Source organism: Chelonia mydas, chromosome 6 (genome assembly GCF_015237465.2).
Source record: "Chelonia mydas isolate rCheMyd1 chromosome 6, rCheMyd1.pri.v2, whole genome shotgun sequence".
Lineage (NCBI taxonomy): Eukaryota > Metazoa > Chordata > Testudines > Cheloniidae > Chelonia > Chelonia mydas.
In genome coordinates this window covers 72,261,727-72,277,824 of record NC_051246.2, presented here as the reverse complement: position 1 = coordinate 72,277,824, position 16,098 = coordinate 72,261,727, and the positions used below count along the sequence as shown (strand labels likewise).

Below are 16,098 nucleotides of genomic sequence, written 5' to 3'. Positions count from 1 at the left end.
GGGCCTAAAATCTGACCTTGCAAACTTGTCACCTTACTTAACTGGTCTGTACCTATTGAGGGAAAAAATATCTAATAAACGTAATTCTTTTATAATCAGAGTTGGCTACAGCTGCTGCATTTCTTTCTTTTGTCTGAGGCTTGTGCACTTGCACACATGTGTAGCAGGATTAAGCAAATGTGTAGGACTTGCTACTTCCATGACTGCAGCTGGGCAGCACTTTGTCAATACAGTCTGTCTCTGTCGGTTTGATCCAGGGACAAGCTCAGTGCCTTTTTTCTCACTTTTCCCCTGCCCGCTTCATAACTGGGATGACTATGAACATTGCAGAAACATCTTTGTACAGCAGATGACATGGGATTTACAAAGAGATATTTGCAAAAGGTGGTGAGCAATCTTTGAGGGAGGAGGGAGGTAGGGCTGAATTTAGGATGAAAGTTGACAAAGAATTTATAGAATCTGTTCAGGACTCTCAAGAAAGAACTAGCAATTACACTACACAGCTTTTCTTCTTACCCAGCAGAAGGTGGTCCCTTGGCAAGGCAGGGTAGGGAAACTTGAAATGAAGTGAACAAGAAGTGTCTTGTTCTATGACTGCAGGAGAAGGTAACTCCTTGGGTGTGGAATGACAAGTAACGTGGGTAAGCCCAAGATTGAAAGAACACAGAGGCTATCTCCCTCGGTAATACAAATTCATTGTTATACTAGAATTGGGTAGAGAAAGGTATTCTGCTATGTGACAAATTTCAATATTTCAAAAGGGGAGTCAGGCTCTGAGGCAGTCCACCTGGTCAGCTGTCCTGGAGACATGGACTCTGGAAACCCGGGCTTCCCAGCAGGCAGGGAGCTGGGTGGGTAAGCTGGTGGGAAACCATTAGAATCCTGCCTGGAATCTAGAGGAGTTTTGTTGAAATTGAACTATCTCTATGGAACACTTCATTTTTGACAAATTGGCAAATTTCAATGAAAACATTATTTCATCAGAATCTTTATGACCAGGTATAATGCTGCAGTGAATTGGTCATGGTCACTCATAAGTAGGCAGATATAGTTGCAGTTTATTTAAATTAGATCAGTGCCTGCCTGGACTTGGCAACTGTCTAGTCACAGTGGGTTTCTCTAGAAACCTTTTTGGGGTGACTGTAGGTATTAATTGAATGACGTATATGCAGTGGGATGGCCAATGCCCAAATTTGACCTGGTTAGTTTTAATTTCTTAAAAAAAAAACAAAAACCAAAAAACTCTGTAAGTTTGGCTCCATATTTCGGTTTTGTGCATTTGCAAGTCTAACATTGCAGCATTAAGCTAATACATGAGAACTATAAAGAGAGACTGCTTAGAAGCAAAATGAAACTGACCAGACTAGTTTCACCATCCAAACTGAATTACAGGCAAAAGGTAAATAAACAGTATGAATGATGAAAAATAAAGTAGATTTCAGAATGATTTCACTTTTAATAACCTAAAGTGATGTTCTCAAAAGAGTTAAGGAGTTGGGTTTTTTAAGACATGGTTAAATCATTTTTATTGAGATTTATAAACTTGTTTTTCTAAAAAAAATAAATATTAACTTTACTTTTTTTTAAATAAAGAAATGTACATACAGTAAAACGTAAGTAAATATAATAAAACTGCAAAAAGTATGCAAAGTTCAAAAGAGCTATAATTTTCAGTACAAATATTAATAAAGACTAAATTACACAGGGCTAGATCTTGCCACTCTATTCACAATGAGGGGTACCTTTCTTCATGAATAGCCCCATAGATTTCAGAGGGACTACCTGCAGAGTAAGGCATTACCTAGAATGAATATGGGTAGTAGAGTCTAGCCCATAATGAACTTGAATGAAAAAGAGAGCGAGGGACGAATGAGAAGAGCAGAAGAGAAAGACAAAGTGGGTACAAGAAGAAAAAAGACATTGGAGTATGAGTAATATGCATATACATGAAACACAGCACTGGTCCCTAAATGCAATCATATTCTTCATGATTACCTGATTACTTACCCATTCCCTGCTTATAGAATGCTGTTTCTGTTAATGGTCTGAGCAATTCTTTTATCCTACATTTTCTAATGTCAAAAATTATTATTATTTTGCAATCCTAGGGCTAACTCCAGTGATGTGTAGGTAGGTTAGCATCCTACATGCACATTCAGGTGTTAGCTTCTAGTCCAGAGACTTCCAGCGAGGGTTGCACTCAGTGCCTGTTTCACAATATGTGATTTGTGTCATGTGAACACTTCTCTATTAAGTATTAACCTGAGACCAACATTTTAATCTTTTAACAATTATAGGTCCTGCTTCTGAAGCTGAATCCATATGGGAGTGCCCCTATGCCTTTTTCATAGCGCCGTTGGGGTCAGGGGGGCTCTGCGTGGGACCAGGGTCCACCTGCATGGATCTAGTTGCAGGACCAGGGCCTAAAAGTTACACAAGCAGCCCAAATGATGTAAAGAGGGGAACAGAGTATAAGTGATGATGGATGGCAATTAATCTCTCTTTCTATAAAAGTTTAAAAAAAGATTATAAAGAAAATCTTCCCCCTTCCTTTTGTTTCTTGCTGTCATAATAGCTCTTTGTGGGCTTGTGTAGGCTTGCATTATGTAGCGTGAGTTCTTACAATAGTTTTAAGTAACACCTAACTGACAGATCTTGGGGGGTGGGGGTGGGAGAGTGTTTTTCCATTTGTTTACTTTGAGTATTAGCCTGCACTTTTGTATAGTTATGTTCGCTGTTTCAGTAGGGCCTGATTCTGCAAACGCTTGTGCATATGTGTAGCCTTTAAGTCAGTGAGGCTGCTTGCATGAGGAAAGTTATACACAGGCATAGGTGGCAAAGAGTCCTGTGGCACCTTGTAGACTAACAGATGTATTGGAGCATAAGCTTTCGTGGGTGAATACCCACTTCTTTGGATGCATGTAGAGGCAGGTATAAATATGCAAGCAAGAATCGGGCTAGGGATAACGAGGTTAGTTCAATCAGGGAGGATGAGGCCCTCTTCTAGCAGTTGAGGTGTGAACACCAAGGGAGGAGAAACTGCTTTTGTAGTTAGCTAGCCATTCACAGTCTTTGTTTAATCCTGAGCTGATGATGGCAAATTTGCAAATGAACTGGCCTTGGGAGGCAGGCCAGTCCTCGCGCACAGACAACCCGAAGCATATTCTCACCAGCAACGGCACACTGCACCATAGTAACTCTAACTCAGGAACCAATCCATGCAACAAACCTCGATGCCAACTCTCCCCACATATCCACACCAGCAACACCATCACAGGACCTAACCAGCTCAGCCACACCACCTTGACTGGCTTCCTCTTTTTATTTTTCAAATCCCCGTTTTTAAAGTTTACTATCACCATGCTAAATTTTGGTAAGATCTGTCTGCTGAAGATGTGAAACTTAATTATATCATGGTTCTATTGCTTTAATGACCAATTCTTTTTGTGTTGCTTGTGACTAAGTTGCTTAGGCACTAGATCTGGTTGGTAAATTTCAAATTGACATTTTGTTGAAAAATGGAAAAAAAACCAGCAAACTTTTATGTGGAATTTTCCCCCCATTTTCCCTTGCATTCTGCTTAGGGCTATCTATGCCCCCTACATGAGTAGGTAATAATTTCACAGATTCCAATTCTGATGTTGGTTTTTGGGGGCTTTTAATTTATTGATGAGCTATATTGATCCCATGAAGTAGATAAAAGTGAATCAGTGGAGCCAAGATTTCCCTTTCTCAGGTCGTAGAGGTGTAGGGAAACTGGAACTTCTCTGAATGTGTACAGGTAGCATAGAATACCGATCAGGTACCTAGAAGAACAGAGGGATAAGGGAGCATAGATGGCGCAAGAGAGAGCACGTGTGTTAAGCAGTGGCTACAATCCCCTTTCCCATTGCTGCATGAAGCTGTGCTTTGAAAACTTATAAAACCATCACTGACAAAGAGGAAGAGATCCTGCTTTAGAAATAGAAGTGAGAAAGATTCTTCCCACAACAGACCCACACTCTGCTAACCCTCTCATACTCACACCACTACTCCAAGAGCACTCAACCCTTATTGCTTGCCAGCAGAGACACTTCAATGAGGTTGGACTGTAGAAATTCCAGTGGGGGATAGAGGGGAGAGTTCACCTGTGGAAACCCCTGTTGATGGTAACATCCAGTGACTGCTCTCGATTCCAGAGCAGCAGTCCTCTTCCTGATGGCCTGATCGCCATGTTTTCTCTTCCTTCGGAGGGAAGTGTCTGTGCAGTGTTTGTGATAAATTGACAGGCAAGTGCTTACTCCAGGCGCATCTCTAACACATCGGATCAAAATCAGCCTTAGTCTAAGTGGGTGCAGTTATTGTTGAAGTCAATGGGAGCTATCCTGCTGATGCTAAGGCTGAATTTGGCCCGCTGTGTCTCTTTCACGCCCACAGTGCAAGCATTCACTGTAGCTGCTTCAGGCTGGGTGGGAGGGAGGAGGAGAGAACGCCACTGGAATGTGCTGTGTACATTGAGTGCTGACGTCCATTCCTAGAAAAGCTCTGCTTCTCAGCATTTTTGGATACAATATGTATTATGAATCATTAGCAAACAGCATTCAGGGTTAGAGGTGGGACATTAAGATGAGTGTGTGATCTATATGGTACGGGTGCAGGGCTTAGCTGATTTCTCATTGGGGGATGAGGTAAGAAAAGGGGAGCTCTACACTGAAAGATGAGGTGGATCCAAAAGCTTGATTTCTGTGGAAGCTGTATCCAAGGGAGTCTTCTGAGCCCTTTGATTCTGACTGCTTGGTTGCTAATTGAGGACCTTGGCCGTGTCTAATGGAAACAGAAGAGTAGTTGCTGTTTTGAGAGAGTGCTTCTGTTATCAGCTAAAGCCGGAAAGTAGACTCTACAGAAAAAAGATACTACATTGTGTACTTGAAGAATAATAATACTAATCATACTAATATCAGACATCTTTACATTTACATAGTACCTTTCATTCAGAAGGATTCCACAGCAGTTTATAAACTGTATATAAGAATAATTTTCCCTACCACTGCAGTGCAGCCATCTCTGGGAGGGAGTTCAGCTGCTGTTAAAACACCGTAGTGCTACAGAATAGTTTAGGACAAATAATGAAGAACATGAAATCCACTAGAAATTGCAGGGGAATTTAGACTTGCATAGTGTAGTTAGCCCCCGTGTTCTAGCCAAATTCCAGTTTGGATAATATCCCTGCTTTTGTATTAAGTGCTCTTGGATTTTTCACAATCCCAAATGGCCAAGACCTCAGTTTTATGTATCCTCTGAGAGAGAGAACACCTTCAGCAACACCATGTCCCTTCTAAGGTGACTAGATGTCCCAATTTTATAGGACAGTTCCGATATTCAGGGCTTTGTCTTATATAGATGCCTATTACTCCCCACCCCGTCCCAGTTTTTTGCTATCTGGTCACCCTAATCCCTTAACATCATTCTGGAACATTTCTTTAGTACTGACTAAGGACTTGCTACGTGGGTAACTTTTCAGTTATACTGGCATAGTTAAATCATTATAGTTATGCCAGTATAACTCCCCGTGTGGACACACTTATTCTGAATAAGAGTGGCTTTTTGGGGCTTAGCTTAAACTGCAAAAGCAAGATAAGCTAAACTGGAAAGTCTCTCTTTTACTAGAATAAAGTGTCCATGGTGTGTGTGTTATACTGGTATAACTATAGTGTTTAAATTCATACCTTTCCTTAAATTGGTATAACTTTCCTGTGTAGACAAGCCCTTTGAAGAAAGTGGGTCACCTACTGCATCACCAACACTACTTCCTGCTGCACTTGTAAGTTATCCCTAATGTTTTCTCATTCACATGCTGACCAACATAAGTAGAGGAGACCTTATTATAAAGAAGATTAAATAGCATGGGTAGAAAACGATGGGCAGGCTAAATTTTGCTGTTGAAGTACATTCTGCCTACAGACTTTTTTCTGCAGTGTCAATTTTTGTATTCTTAACTTCCTTGGATCATAGAAGTTAGAGATGGATCAGTTCCCCTGCAACTGTAAGCTAAAATCCCCCAATAGAGGATACAGTAGATATTAAAGATGGGAATTTCCAAAGTGTTTGGCATAGACCTAATCTGCTTCCATGGGAGTCACTGGGAGCCATCTGAAAAAAATCACACCCGAATCTTAGGCTACACTTGGTCTTAGCCAAAAGGCTGAGTAGCATATGTTGTATAGATTTGCTGTGGGTTGTTAAACAACTGCCGTGTCCGACTCCTGCAGGGGCTGCATTTCAGTGTTGGGTGAAATGATTCCTGTGCATCTAGTTTGCAAAGTACTCTGGGATCCTTCAAGATGAAAAGTGCTATATAAATGTGTAAATGTTATGATGGATTATTATTCTTACTCACCTCCGTTTCAGTTCCACAGAGTGAGACCTTTTTGGCTTCTCTTTTTAAAAGTTATTTTCTTTTGAGCGTCCACTCAGCAGCTGCTCTGTTTCCCCTTCTGCCGGCTATGATATTCAAACAGAGCAGCTGCACACAGGTGACAGAGCAAGGTGGCAGTAGCAATGACTGGTCTTGTTAAAATGTTACAAGGTTGGGGGAGGGGGAGAAGGAGATGAGAGAAAACTCCACAACTTGGAAAAGGTTCTATATCCTACTTTAAGCGGGCGCCAGAGGGGGACTGGCTACCCCAGAACTGAAATAAGGGTAGCTGTACCTCTGAAACTCTGCCCATGACACCTGCTGGTTACATTGGGCCTATGAGACAAGACTGAAGGCCCGTGGGAGAGCCGGTGGCGCTTACAGTGTTGAGCCTCCTGTGTCCGTTTCTCAGGTGTGCATGAGTATGAATATGTATGTACTCACAAGAGCATCTTGTGGTTCTAACGCTCCGGCACATCTACACAGCCACTGGGTGGTGTAATTCCCAGTGCACACAGACATAAATGCACGAGCGCTGCTTGAAAATAGCAGTGTGGCCACTGTGGTATGGGTGGTGGCTCAGACTAGCCCCATGAGTATAATCCTGCTTAACCCCCTGGATACGTACTCGGCAAGCTAGCCCGACTCCCATGCTGCCACGTCCACACTGCTATTTTTAGGCATTAGCTTGAGCAGACCTGGTGTGTGTCTGGATATATCTATGTGGCAACCCCTGCCACTCCCCTCCCCCATCAGCGAGTCTCAGAGCCCGTGTCAACTGCATCGGGTTTAGGGGGCTCAGCCCAGGGGCTAAAAATAGCAGTGTAGACATTCAGACGTGGGCTGGAACCCCGGCTCTGAGACCCAACCCCCTCACTGGGTTTCAGAGCCTGGGCTTCTGCCTCAGGTGGGAACATGGGTACACTGCTATTTTTAGCTCTGTAGCTCAAGCCCCATGAGCTTGAGTCAGTTGGTCTCCGAGACTTACTGGTGTGGGAGATATATATATATATTTGCAGTGTAGACATACCCTCGGTATACCCACGCTGGGAATTACAGGCCTGTGCCATGTGCATCACAAAGTGCCACTTTTAAATTTCCTGCTGGCTGTTTTCTTATGGCCAGCAGGGTTTTTTGGGGCATTTTTTGTTTATTTTTAAAGTTAATCAAGTATCTTTAATAGCCCACGCAGCTTGACATCCATCTCTTCCGTGGTGATCATGTTGGATGTAGTGCCAGCTCGACCGTGGGCATTTATGGCACTTACAGTGCAGGCAGGGGGCAGTGGAGCTGAGTGGGCACGTTTCGGATTGCTTGGCACATCACAGGTATGGTGGCATTTCAGAGGTTGCCATGTTTAATTGTTTTTCTCCTCTGTATTACAGAAAAAATCATGGCATACAATTAAAACGATGGTCAACTTGCCAGTCATCAGCCCCTTCAAGAAGCGCTATTCATGGGTGCAGCTGGCTGGGCACACAGGTGAGAGGTGCAATTTCAGATCTTTTGGCTCTGGAACCAGGAGGATGTCAGGCAGTAGCCTGATTTCAAATCTTCCTGAAGCCTCTGTTGGTTTGAATGGGGATTTTGTGCAGAGGCTCTTCCTTTTGGTCATGGTGGGGTAATGTGGTGGTTGGTTCTGTTCAGGGAAAGCCAGCCATATCTGGACACCACATACCTCTGCAGAGTAGAAGAATCTGTTTTCAGGTGGGCGGCGTCAGACCTTAGGATGGGAGGAGAGCAAGGCAGTAGTTTGGGGAAAATGTCAGGCTGAAAGAAGTGGCCACATAAAGCACTCCTTACAAGGTGGTATGGGGGAAATCTGTATTGGGGAAGAACCAGCAAGAGATTGGGTGGGGAAATTGAAGCCCTGCTGCCTCCCGGGTCTATTAGGAAAAAGATTCTGCTGTCTCATTCCTCAAGTGAGTAACCAGTGCACCCATTAGCAGCCTCTCCCAATCTTACCTGGGGGTTGTCTCTCCATGTGCATGTATGTTTCAGCCAAAATGATGAGTGCATTTCTAAATCCATCCCAAAACCTCATCTGAATCTAACACCTCAAGAGGAAAATGAACCAGGTGGGAAAGAAAAGCCCAGCATGTGGGTGTTTGTGTTGAAAGTCTGTTATTCATGCATCTGTGCAAGTTTGGGGGGAGCAGACGAGGGCCTGCTCAGGCAGCTTGAGTCTACTTTGGTGTCTGTAGTACTTAACAGAAGTGCCCCTAGGTCAAGTTTTAGGTTATTCATAAGTCAAAATACAAGGAGATGCCATCAGATTTGCTTCTCTCTTGTTTCAGTTGATTCCTACATGTCCCCTACTCCCAAAGTGCTAGCACAGCGGTTAGCAATCTGGATGCGGTGGGGGTGGGAGGAGCCATTATAGCGGTTGCCAGCACTTGTCTGGAGAAGGAGCAGGGATCATGAATCTGCTCCAGTTCCCTTGTATCTGGGTTTCTGGAAGTGGATTTGACCCATCACTTGCAGCTAGTCTTCTCTGATTCCAGGAGTTCTCCATTAACTGTAACACTGGTTAGCATTAGCCCTGGCACCTTGTCTCTGATGCACTGATACCTGGTGCAAAGGATTCTGGGGCACATTGGAGAAGGACCAGATGTAATGGCTGAATGTGCAGGGTCATGTTGTGATAAAGGCTGAAAGTGAGGCAGAAGCTTAACACCTGCTCTAACTTTCGGGCCTGAGTTTGTTTCAGGCCATGTGGACTAACAGGTATCTCTCTCCTCTGATGTTATTACCATTCTGCAGGACTGGGGCACGGCTTCCTCTGCTGTAGTCTAATCACTTCCAGTTTGTGCCTGAAAGCACTGTGTCGTTTACACTGTATACCATGCAAATCTAGGGTTGTAAAACAATTAAGCTACACTTTGCACCTGTTTGTATAGATTAGCAAAGCTCCAAAGGAGTTACAGTACCTGGAGGTGTATGTGTTGGGGGTGTATGTATTAAAGAGGCAGTGTTTGGCTCCTGGATGTGGATTGCTGTTTAATGATTAGGAACTGATCCCCACCCTGCGACTCACAAGCACTGCAGGTATGACTTTGGGCTGGATTCAGGAGCACAGCCCACACTGGAAATATTGGATAGCTTTAAAAAGAGCCTGGCTGTCAGCATATTAATGCAGTCTGGCCCATTATATTTCCCGTGGGTTTTAGCGCAGCTAGATATGTTAATTCTCTTATGACTACTTTAGCATGGAAAAAACCTGGTTTGACACAGCCATACTCCTTGGAGCAATAAATTCCTGTATGGGAACTTGTCCAAATGGACTTTCACAGCCAATGGCTGTGTTTGCATTCGGTGCTTTTATTTTTTACAAGGAGTGTGTTATCTTTTCTGTTCAGGGGAACTCTTTATCTGGTGCACGAGAGTGAAGTGGGTGAAGAGGGAGTGCAGGTGTTTCCCTCTTACAAAGACTAGCCTTATCAGCATGTGTCGATTTTTGCAGGGAGTTTCAAGGCAGCTGACAGCGGTACGATTCTGAAGCGCTTCTCTGACAATGAAAAGGAGTGCTTTGAGCTGCTGATGAAAGATTCCCTGCGCTCCTGTGTCCCTGCCTTCCATGGGGTGGTAGAGAGAGATGGCGAGAAATACATTCAACTGGATGACTTGCTCACTGACTTTGAAGGGCCTTGTGTCATGGACTGTAAGATGGGAATCAGGTGGGATACGTGAAAAGGATCCTGCTTTCTACATACAGTACATGTGGTTAATCTGGGGAATGGGTGGGCTGGGGGTGATGATGCGCCTGATGGATGAAGCACTCATTTCTGGGGACTCAGGTTGAAGCCTGGGCAGTGGTCCTACTAGTGACATGAGTTAGTTGGTCTCATTCCCAAAACACCTCACATGGGTGTTGGCGCAGTGGGAAATCTCTGCTTGGAAGATATCCTGAAGCTTATAGGGAGGATGATTCCTTACATAGGGTGGCCCTACCCAGGTCAAGGGTGGGGTCATTCCTGGAGTAGTGTGACTTACCTAGCCTCTGGACACTGACCTCTTTCTCTTCCTTAGATGCTATCTTGGACAAGGCTGACTTATTTATTGGGGCAGATTGATGTGAGCTTACTTTGCACCTGCCTGACAGGACTTGACTTAGGGAGAATAAAGAAGAAGAAAAAAGCAACCCAAGCAACATAGTTCACTTATGGACAGTTTATTAACCATTCTGAGAGAAAAAATATCGCTCAAAAATTAAGAGTCAAATTCCCTTCCCCAAACATGGATAATTGAATTGTAACCTGACACCTCCTCTCCAAAGCTGTCAGTGAGTCCTGGGAGTGCAGCTATTCCTGCTTGGGAGAACAGGGCTGATAGTCAGGGCCTAGGAACCACCTCTGTGTTTCCGCTATCTTGTTCTCCAGAATCTCCACTTGCATTTTAATGTGTCTAGTTGTTGTGGCTGTGAAAAAAACCCTCAAAAAATGTGAACCAAGCCTCACCAATAAATAGATGAGTCTGCAGAGAGCCTGGAACAATGACTCTGAGAAGTGTGAACTGCCCCATGAGTTTCAGTGAGCTGGTGACTCGGATGATAATGTAAATGTCAACATCTGTTCCTTATTTCATTCCTTTCACTAGACTTCTTTACCTGGAGTTAATCGTCAGTGAACTCAAGTTCTTAATGCAGAGAGAGTGTCCACACGAGCCACAAAAAGCATGTTAAGTACCTCATGTAAACTATCAGTCAGTTAACTCAAGGTAAAAAAAAGTCTAGTGTAGACAGAAAGGACAGAAATTGTGCCCAGCTCTGCACAGTTTACTCTGAAGGTCTTCACTGCACAATTAGTTTAGGCTTTTATCCCAGGTCTTAGGCCAACCCCCAGCTCCCATTTACACAGTAAACCCAGCAAATTTAGGATTGGAGGTGCTTTAAGCTCATGTAGTTTACTCGGCTGGGTGGGCAGGTTAAAATCTAAGCTCCACTTTATCTTGGGCTGGAATCTGCCTGCTTTGCAATGAGGATGCCAGCTAAATCCCCTGAGTGCTGATGACAGGTTTCAGAGCTGTAGCTCACAAAGCTTATGCTCAAATAAATTTTAGTCTCTAAGGTGCCACAAGTACTCCTTTTCTTTCTGAGTGCTGATGGTCCCTCTAGTGCCTTCCCACGGTCCCTGCCCCCCACAGGAGAGACGGATTCTCTTCCAATTGACAAGTGACTGGGAAAGAATCCTAAAGCATCTCACAAAGAACCATGGGATATGTCCCCAGACACACCTGGGTAAGCGCAGAAACTTCTGAGGATGCAGTAACATGGGAAGGGCTCTGCTCTAAGAATGCTCTCATGACGGGGAGGCTAACCCGGGTGCTCAGACTGGGGTGCCAATTGCCTGGGCTAACTGCACAGTGAAGACATAGCCTGAGTGACTGTCATTTTAGTGACCCACGTGGATGGCGTTTGGGAGATGCTACCACTTATTTCTCCCTAGTCAAAGAGCCTAGAAGAGTCCATGGGTATATTCAAGCCCCACTGAGGGAGAGCCTAGCTCAAGCAGCCCAGTGGAGCTCAGAGAGCATGCACAATTCTGTTTTGAATAACTGCACAATCGACAGTGAGTGGCAACTCACATGGGCAGAACTTTCCCCTCTTCCCCCTCAATCTGACCCTGGGCCATCCTTTGTTATGAGCTCTGGTCCAGCAGATAATTTCCTTTTCGCGTTTCTTTTTTTTAATCAGCTGCAGGGTTATTTTCTGTCCCTTTCTGTGCGATGCTTGGCGTATGTAGCCTCACAAGGCTTCAGGGGCCTCGAAAAGTAGCCATGCCTGGAGTTAGTTTTTCCTTTCTCTTGAGCTGAGAGAGGTGTTCAGTCTCCATCAGGCTCATTCAGTCTTGGGTTTACTACCACTGGTCTATTTGAGCTTTGCTTTCCTTTGTCATGGTGCAGAATGGGAATCCGATGAAGTGAGCTGTAGCTCACGAAACCTTATGCTCAAATAAATTGGTTAGTCTCTAAGGTGCCACAAGTACTCCTTTTCTTAATGGGAATCCAGTGTTTCTCCCAAGCACTATAACTAAGGGAGGGCTGTAGGATTTAGTTATAGGTAAGGATGTAATTAGAGCAAAGATGGAGAGTCAGAAGTCCTGGGTTCTGCCACTGACTCATTAAGTAACTTTGGGCAAGTCACTTTGTCCCTGTTTTTCAGTTTCCCCATCTCTAAAATGGGGGTGGTGGTGATAATTAGTTTCCTCATTGGTGTGTAATGCGTGAGGCTTAAAGTTTATAAAGTGCTTTGAGATCCCATGCTGGAAGATGGCGGTGAAATGCAAGGTGGTGGTATTGTTTCAGATTCCAAGGGGGTTCTCACTGTCTTGTTGGGTTGTGATGTTTTTGCAGGACGTACCTGGAGGAGGAGCTGACTAAAGCCCGTGAGAAGCCAAAGCTGCGTAAGGACATGTACAAGAAGATGATTGAGGTGGATCCTCTTGCGCCCACAGCTGAGGAGAACACGCAGCATGCGGTGACCAAGCCACGTTACATGCAGTGGAGAGAGACCATCAGCTCCAGTGCCAACTTGGGCTTCAGGATAGAAGGGATTAAGGTGAGCGACTTCCACTGCTGTCCTTTCCTGTTGAGTAGACTCACTCCTTTGCCCGATTTGTTGGTTGATCAACTTGTCATCATCATCAGCCCGGTTTCCAAAAAGACAGTGTGACTTCCTAGCTGGAGCTGCATAGTCTGTTTGATTGTGACTAGAGCTTCTATGGCAATGATGAGAAAAGCATTGTGAAGCAAGAAATATGTGAAACCCATCGAACACACACTGACTGCTCTGAGAACAACAGCAGGAACATTGAGAAAAGAACCAAATAGCTACATCATGGTGTAGACAGAAAGAAAGTGAAACTGATATAAGGGGAAATTCTGAACTGGTGGAATAATCCCCTCCTCCTACTCACAGCCATGACCTTTACCCAGTAGCCATCCTGGGAGCGCACAGATTTATTCTGAGTGAATTGAAGTAAAACAGATTTGTTCCAACCCTGCACATTTCTGAAGCAATGTGGAAACATCATGTAGCAGTCCCAGTATCTAGGCAAATCACTTTCACTTTGTGCAGATATCCAGTATGGGGGGGAAGGGGAATCACAATAGACCCAGAACCCCAAATGTTCAGACCTCAGCTGTAACCCCCCTTCCAGCCCTTCTCAGGCAAGAAGGGGTTGGTCCTTACATCTCATGATGTTACTTCAGTGTTGCAGAAAACTTCCAACGATCTTCACCATACCCTGAGGGCGTATGTCACTTGGGCAAATACCACCTCAGAGTCTCATGGGTAACCACCTGCAAAATACAGGGCTCTAGCCTCATCTTCAGATACTGGAGATAGCTGTCGGGGTTGCTTGAGGGTTGGCCCATAGGTAGGCCTCTGCTGGCTTCTCCACCCAGCTGGTATAGATTTGGCTTTTCTTCCAAAGGTTGGTCTGGTCTTGTCTGGCCTAGTTTGACTTCTTTTGTATGGACAGGTGTGGTCTGGGATGGCATTTTTTCTGAGTGGGGCCTGGAGACTCATTCCAGCTCCTCGTGAAAGCACTAGTGTTATTTTGTTTTTAAAGTGATAAGGTAACATGTGAGTGTCCATTATGGGATGCTGACTGCATATAAGGGGTTAGTTACCAGAGTTGCTCCGTTTGACTTCAGGATTTTTACCAGAGCACGTTTCAGCTCTCTGGCAGCCTGTTGACATGTACAGAGTCAGATAACAGAGCTGGGATTTCTGGTCTAAAACACAATTCCATGTCTGAAGCCCAGGAGAATGAGATAGGTACAGGAGTAGCAGCAAAGTCTCTCTTAACTATCCCCTTTTCTGTGTTTCCCTAGGCTGCTTTTTCCATTTCTCGTTGATGGTCTCTCCTAGCGTTATAGGATGAATGAGATATCCAAGCTCACACAGTGCTGGGCTTCTCCACACTGTTCCCCACAGCCCTGACCTGCAGGGACTGAGCACCCTTTCTCAAAAACAAACTGGGTGATGGGTACTTCTTGACGCAGGCGCCTGTCAAGCAAACTCTGCAGTCAGCGGCTAGTGGAAACTTTCAGGCCTTATGTCTACTCCTGGGCACTTCTGGTGGGTTTTGGCTCTTCCTCACTAGCCCATTAGCCATCCAGTAATGTTGCCAGGCTAATTGTCTAGTCTTTAGTTCTTCTCTGTGATGGAATCAGAACTCCATACCCGTGCTCTCTGCAGACATTCCAATGCATCCTAGTCACTGCAGATGCCTCATAGGGGCAGATTACTCTGGGCTTTTGTGCGAGACTGGGAGAGAGAGCAAGGAGCCTTTCCATTTCGTGCACAGGAAACGCTCAATCATAGTGTGTACCCTGGAGCAGGTTCTTCCAGATCTGGCTGGCTGAGCATGTATGATGTACCGCCCTAAGGGCCACCGCACCAATGTTGTCTGGAGTTTCTCCTGGTGTGGGACAGTACCAGAATGGCACAATCTGTAAGGAGAGTGATCACTTTAGATAAGCTATTACCAGCAGGAGAGTGGGGTGGGGGGAGGTATTTTTTCATGCTTTGTGTGTATAAAAAGATCTTCTACACTTTCCACAGTATGCATCCGATGAAGTGAGCTGTAGCTCACGAAAGCTTATGCTCAAATAAATTGGTTAGTCTCTAAGGTGCCACAAGTACTCCTTTTCTTTTTGCGAATATTTAGCATTTAAATCATGCATGAAATATTCGAAGAGCTCCACAGGCATTACTTTTATCTTCACAACACCCCTATGAGGCAGTTAGCTGGGTGGTATTATCCCTATTTTACAATTAGGGAAACTGAGGCAGAGAGGTTTGATGTGTTGTGCAGGCTCCACAGCAAGTCAATATTTGGAACACAGGCCACCCAACTACCAGCAGCCTAACCTCTTGTCATTGTTGTCTGTTTACATATATATGTTACAGAACTACAACTTTGTCATATGGAGCACAGTTATATCACATGACATCCCAGTTCTGTTTTCAAATTAGGGAGCAGTCATGCTGTGAAACTCATAGGTCCCCATTTTGAAAGGTGATCTGGTGTGTACGTGTGGGGAGAACTAGTGATGCCATCTAGTGGTTGGTGAGAGACAATCACCCATTAATCTGAAAACCAACGAGAGTGAAATCATCAAGGCCCTTTGGTGAAGTGGTCCCCAAATGAGATTTTATTCACTACGTGTGTTCCTTCCTGCTGAACTGGGTACCTTCTCTTGTGGTTAATCCATCCTGCACCATCTTCTTTTCCTACACCATGTCCATATCCCTGAAATAAGTCAAGATTTATTTAGCCCTTTATTAACTCTCACTGCAGTATTGGACTTGTCTCTAATGCAAGAGGCAGGAAAGATAAGTGGAGCCTTTTGGGTTGTCTTAGAGCACAAGGCACTTGATCTGTGTGCCTGGAAGCCTCAGAAGCAAGAATATTCTCTCCAAGTGACAGTCCGAACAATGTGATCAATTGCAGGGCTGATGGCTCCATTAGTGCAAACGCCAATGGAGTCTATCATACTGTGTCTCCTTGTGAAAGGATGGTCATCTGGCTAAAGTATAGGGCTAGGAATCGGGAGCTCTGGGTTGTATTTCTCATTGTCATTGACTCGCTTTGCAATATTGAAAGTCACTTAACCTCTCAGTTTCTGCAGTTATTACATGAGGATGACCATACTTCTCTTCCTCGCCGGGCGCTGTGAGATTGTAATGCATTAAT

At 44.5% G+C, this 16,098-nt stretch overlaps 1 protein-coding gene across 6 annotated transcripts in view; it reads left to right on the top strand.

Moving 5' to 3' along the window:
* The window catches only part of ITPKA (inositol-trisphosphate 3-kinase A), a 59,946-nt gene that overhangs the window by 24,305 nt on the left and 19,543 nt on the right, over nt 1-16,098 (top strand). For all 6 annotated transcript variants that reach the window (XR_006291486.1, XR_006291488.1, XR_005225523.2 and 3 more), the window contains 3 exons: nt 7,780-7,876; nt 9,858-10,071; nt 12,746-12,950. Coding sequence is in view for 2 of the 6 variants with exons in the window: in XM_037900445.2 (XP_037756373.1) it covers nt 7,780-7,876; nt 9,858-10,071; nt 12,746-12,950 (516 nt within the window). In the remaining 4 variants the exon portion in view is untranslated. The remainder of the gene's footprint in view (nt 1-7,779; nt 7,877-9,857; nt 10,072-12,745; nt 12,951-16,098) is intronic.